Source organism: Penaeus japonicus, unplaced genomic scaffold, assembly GCF_977035675.1.
Source record: "Penaeus japonicus unplaced genomic scaffold, GWHDUDI00000001_assembly GWHDUDI00000019, whole genome shotgun sequence".
Classification (NCBI taxonomy): Eukaryota; Metazoa; Arthropoda; class Malacostraca; order Decapoda; family Penaeidae; genus Penaeus; species Penaeus japonicus.
In genome coordinates, this window is record NW_028234421.1 from 12,388,469 (window position 1) to 12,394,468 (window position 6,000).

The 6,000-nt window shown below is 38.6% G+C and overlaps 1 protein-coding gene across 23 annotated transcripts in view; it reads left to right on the plus strand.

Moving 5' to 3' along the window:
• Positions 1-6,000, plus strand: part of Cip4 (formin-binding protein 1-like Cip4) — a 160,153-nt gene that overhangs the window by 138,429 nt on the left and 15,724 nt on the right. For 13 of the 23 annotated variants that reach the window (XM_086547373.1, XM_086547375.1, XM_086547377.1 and 10 more), the window contains 3 exons: positions 660-845; positions 1,228-1,431; positions 5,630-5,751. In XM_086547373.1, coding sequence (XP_086403499.1) covers positions 660-845; positions 1,228-1,431; positions 5,630-5,751 — 512 coding nt within the window. The remainder of the gene's footprint in view (positions 1-659; positions 846-1,227; positions 1,432-5,629; positions 5,752-6,000) is intronic. The other 10 variants (XM_086547378.1, XM_086547379.1, XM_086547380.1 and 7 more) reach the window with 1 other exon arrangement.

Sequence of the window (6,000 nt, forward strand, 5' to 3'; positions counted from 1 at the left end):
ATGGAATTCACCATCATCCATCTCTCTTTTTTCATCCTCTTATTTCTCTTCAATCACATCCCCCTCAAAGCCTTCCTCCCCTCCTCCTCCTCCTCCCCCTCCTCCTCCTCCTCCTCCTCCTCCTCCTCCTCCTCCTCCCTCCTCCTCCTCCTCCTCCTCCTCCTCCTCCTCCTCCTCCTCCTCCCTCCCTCCTCCTCCTCCTCCTCCTCCACCTCCTCCTCCTCCTCCTCCTCCTCCCTCCTCCTCCTCCTCCTCCTCCTCCTCCTCTCCTCCTCCTCCTCCTCCTCCTCCACCTCCTCCTGCCTCTCCTCCTCCACCTCCTCCTCCTCCCTCCTCCTCCTCCTCCTCCTCCTCCTCCTCCTCCCTCCTCCTCCTCCTCCCCCCCTCCTCCTCCTCCTCCCCCCTCTCCTCCTCCTCCCTTCCCCCTCCTCCTCCTCCCTTCCCCTCCTTCTAATCCTCCTCCTCCTCCTCCTCCTCCTCCTCCTCCTCCTCCTCCTCCTCCTCCTCCTCCTCCTCCCTTCCCCGTCCTCCTCCTCCTCCCTTCCCCCTCCTCCTCCCACATTCCCCATCCTCTTCCCCCTCCATCTACCCCCTCCTACATATCCTCATCAAGTCACCATAGATGGCACATCCTGACTGACACCCAAATTCCCTTGCAGAGTGACCACTACAACTCCATAATGCCAGGAATCTTCCAATCGTTGCAAGACATGGATGAGAAGAGGATCAACAACTTTAAAAACCTGCTCAAAAAAAGTGTTGAGACGGAGCGCTCTGTCTTCCCAATTATCAACAAGTGTCTAGACGGGATCATCAGTGCAGCAGATTCTATAGATGAGAAAAATGTGAGTCATTATTGTTATTATTATGATTTAGAAATCTTGTTGGGTATTATGGATACGTGGATGTAATACTTGTTCATGTGTTTTATATATTATATATTCTGTAGATACAAGATTCATCCTGGCTAAAGTTCTAGAATCCTAAAATTTTGAAATGTGCTCCAAGCTTCTGGATCTCCTGTGTGTGGTGTATCAATGCTATTTCTCTCAGCAAATTTCTTCCTGTATTTGGTAAATATAATAAAAACTTTCTCCACCTTGCAAGTCAAACTAGAAATTTACACATTTTGTAGACAAATAAGAGACCCCAATGGAAATCATTATGTATGGCCATGCCTGCTTTCTAGAATTGCTAATATTGAATTTTTCCCCCTCACCCCATCAGGATTCAATGGTGGTGATAGAGCGGTACAAGTCTGGCTTCACTCCCCCGGGTGACATTCCATTTGACGATCTGAGCACCCCAAGACAGAATGGCGAGATGACCCCCAATCACCCACCCCTCAGACACGACACCATCAAGGGGACAATATCCGCCTCAAAGCTGAAAAAACGGGGCGGCCTCTTCGGCATCTTTGGTTCAAACAAGGTGTGTAGCAGCTCTTTCCAAATTATCGTAGAAGCAAGGAAGATCTCGAGATGGCACTTGTAGTTGGCTCTTCACAGTTGTATGAAGGTCTTTTTTTTCTTTCATTTTTTAGTTTTCTTTTTTTTTTCTTTCTTTCCTTCTGTTTTTGTGCTCTTCTTTAGGTTTGCGCCTTGAGTTGTAGCAGCTAGTTTTTTTGATTCTCTGCGGCTGATGAGAGGTTTGGCCTTGTTTGTAGTTATTTTTTTCCTTTATTGATATAATTATTATCTATTATCACTAAGAGTATTGTATTATTATATAATTATTAATAATTTTGTAGTTCATGAGATTTTACTCACTTTAAAGTAGGCAAGCTGATACTAGATACATTTGAAAAGGAATATGGAGTTGAAGAGTTTGATTATTAAATCATTAATAAAAAAGAAGAAAAAAAAAATTAAACAATTGCAGCTTGGGAAGATAAAAAAGAAACTTGTATATATATTATCTTAAGCTTATTTAACATGAACTGAGAGCTTCTATCTCTTTTGTAAAGTGCTTTTGTACATTCTGTTCCCACAACATATTAAACTAGTTTTTATTATATTTTATCTTCATTTGTATATAAGTTCTCCTGTCTAAGTATTTGTTTTTATTTCTTTAGGGAAGGCTTAACCTAAGGCTTTTAAGAATCACCTATTATTGCTAGAAAAACAACATGCCTATATTAGTTTCACCTAGAATTCACCTGGAAAAAGAAAAAAAATAGTAAAACATTGTTCTGACAGATTTTTACTAGACTGCAACACCTTTTAAAATGATGATAATGATAATAGTAATGATGATTTTTAAAAATCTGATATATGGAGCCAAGGCTTTGAAAATTTGCCGTGTATCTTGTATCAGCATTGACAATTTCCCTGCCTCTTCTTGCAGATCGATGCCCTATATAGGCTTATAAACCTCAACAGGATAATGGTATTGATACGATATTCCTATACATCTAGACATTTGCATTCTTTTCTGTACAGTCCTTGACACTCTATCGTTTCGTAGCAGACATTTCGGTTCACCTGTGATGGAGTTGTAGCGGCTTTTAGCATTGCACGTTCTTTGCGTTTGACCTCACATCTGAGGTCGGTTGCAACTTGGTGTGTAGCTAGAATGATGTTGTATGGCTATTTCGTTTATTCTTTGTTTTTTAATTTGCTATATATATATATATATATTTTTTTTTTTTTATACCTCTCACTGTGTATAGTTTGTTTAATGAATGCTTTGTATTTGAATGCCTTGTGTTACCTGTAATTATAAAAAAAGAAAAAAGAAAAAAAAAGATGCATTTGAAGCCATGAATGTGATGGTGCCTCTTGTTTTTATCATCGGCGCTACAGACTGTTGACTGTGCAGTAAGAGATGCCGAAGGCTTGACACAGAATCCCCTTTGTGTGCACGAGTGTTTGGAAAAAAAGAAGAATCCTTTTTTCACTTTTGTCATTTGCTTGTGTAGGGGCTTCAGGTTAATTGAAAATAAAGAAAAATGTTATCAAGAATTAAAGGAAAGAGATATTTTGAAAGCAGAAGCTCAGATATTCCCTTTTTCTGTTATTTAAGTCCAGCTGGGATTTTTGAAGGCAGCAGATGAAATAGGAAATGTGGAATGCAGTTTCTATAGTCTATTTTTGGTGTGACAATTTTTGAAATATATATTCTGAATAGATGAACTGTTGTTGATGGTATGCAGTTAGTTTAACACTTTGGAAACAGTTTTGCATCCTTGGATTAAAAATTGAAAATGTGCATTTTGTTCATACTCTAAAGGAAGATGATTGGTAAAGGCAATTTTTTATGTTTGTCTTTTTTTTTTTCTTCATTGTTATTCCTTATATACTTTTTTCCTCTTCCTGCACTATTGAAATAATCAGAGTGAGATATATGGAAATATATAAACAGTTTTCACCACCACAGTCTGTGTTTAAAGATGATATTTGCAGAGATAATGATGATTTTTTATCCCATTTTCCCCCTTTTTAGGGGTCCCTAACAAATGAGAGTAATAATCAGATAATGATCTACATTATGTGTTGAAATTCCATGAAATGTTTTACCTAATTATGAACTCATATCAGTTAAAGGGTTATAAAAAAGTGGTTACATTTGGCAGATGGACAAATATCCCAGTGGATATAGTTTCCCACTTCACCTTGAACTGCCTGTCACTCAACTCTTTTCAGTCCCTCCCCCTCCCTTTCCCCATCCATATTTTCCTTCTCCTCCTTCCTTGTCCCCCTCCCTCATTTGTTATCCCTCTGACCCTCTTTTCTTCACCCTCTCCCTCCTTCCCTTCCTCTCATCCTCACTCCTCCTCCTACTGTCCCTCCTTTCCCTTCTTCCATCTTTCCTGTTCCTTTCCTCCTTCCTCCCTTCTAACTTCTTCCTCCTCCTCCCTTTCTCCTATAGCCTCTCTTGCCCTTTTGTCACTCCTTTCCCTTTTGCCCTTCATTGCTTTTTTCTCTCCCTTCTCTCCCTACCCCCATATTTCACCTTAAAGCCCAAGTCCTGGAGTCCTGAGGAAAGTCACTAACCCTGTCTTATTTATTCTCTGTGTGATCTCTTGGTTATGGTGGTGGTGTTTGGGCACACTGAATGCATCGCGCTCTCTCTGCCCTTCCCTCACACCACACACGCCATGTGAGTAAGTATCGAGCACTGGCCACAGCCACATCCCAGAGGCCACATCCACCCCTGGGGCCCGTAGCGCCATTTGCGATTTTTTGCTTTTTTTCCGCTCTGCTCTCGATGCTGCTGCTTATGGTCTTACTGATATGTTTTATTTTTTATTTTTTATTTTTTTTTTATTTTCCATTTTTGTTTATTTTAAGGACTTGCATGATAGTTCCTTGGAAGACAAGGAATGGAGAATCCTGTGCCATTCATACAGGATATTCTGCGATTCCTATGCTTTGGAAATGGATCTTAAAAAATGTGTTAAGATTTCTTCTTGAGTGATTCTGTCATACACATCTTCCTCATCTGTCTTTCAGCTTACTCATCTTCTGTGTATGATTTTTTCAACCATGATTAATTATTGTAATAAAATGACTGATTACAAGGAAATCTAAATAACTTTCTGTACGATAGCACTGACACATATGCAGTGATTGTGATGATATTGATTGTGTATATACATTTGTATATGGACATGGACCTAAAAACTACCCCAAAAATTGTTTCTCCGATATGAATGGCAACATAAAAAATAGCAGGGATTTTTTCATAACAAAATCTGACCTGCAGTGATTACCAAGTTTGATCATCTTCCAGTTCTGTCATACCCCTTTGCCTTAACTGCTATTGTTTTGAAGCTGCTGTTACAAGTGTATTGTGCTGCTCCTGCTGAAGTCTCTCCTTTAAATGTACTTCACTCTTGCTTACCAAGGAAAAAGCTGCAGCACATTACTGTTGTTACAAAATTTGCTGTGCTACAATGAAGTCATTTAGTTTAAGGTCCCATATATGTTTAGATAGAAGTGTGTTTAGATGAAGGATCCCCCAGTATTTTTTTAAAGATTATCAGTGTAATTCAGACTGCTTTATGAGTCCATTGTGATTTGAGTTTATACCTTTTGTGTGATTAAAAATATTCTTATGATTCAGTGTATGTAAAATAGTTACTATTCTATGTGACATGGTAAATTGAGTATTAGTGTTTCAGTTACTAGTACCATAGATGATTTACAACAATTTTTAGTTCTTAGCCATTCAAATATAGGCCTGTTACAGCAACCATATATAAACCACAATAACAAAGAATTGCTCGAAAATGTGTTACCTAGACATTGGTAATGGCACCTGACACTCTTCCATTGATCAATGTGATTTAACTTGCATGTCACTCTGAAATGTTAACAAACCCCGATGCTCTTGCACATGTACTGTCAACTGACGAATCAGTACTTGAGAGAGAGTGAGAGGTGATCATGCCCTTAGTGAAGAGCAAAATTCTGAAATGATAGAATCTTCCCTAATCATATGATTATTGATTTTTATAATATAATGTGGAAATATTTCACAAGTCAAATGATTTGACAGTATTAATGGTTAATTTGAGATTTTACTTTAAAACTTAATGTTTTATTAAACACACAAAAAGTGCTAATTACTACGCCATCAACGAACAAGGTGAGCTAATGCTAATCTTCCTTTTTCCTCTTAACAGAATAACTTCTCGTTCTCTGAAAAGGAGGACTTCAGCGACCTGCCACCAAATCAACGCAAGAAGCGAATCCAGCAGCGAATTGATGACGTCACTTTCAAACTCCACCAAGAGACAGCAGCGAGGTCAGTCATTGTCTTCAGGCATCAAGAGTCATATTTTCAAACAGTTGTTCTCTGAAGCTGATCTGTGCACTTTTGTTATTAATATTTTGTTGAGTGGATAGTACTTTTCAGAATATTAGAAAATTATATATATGTTATTAGAATTATTTATATTACTTTCAGTGATATATATGTATACATCACTTTTATATAAGTTGCTATCTTCACTTGTTCACCAAAATTCTGTTTTTATTCAGATTAATAGGTTTG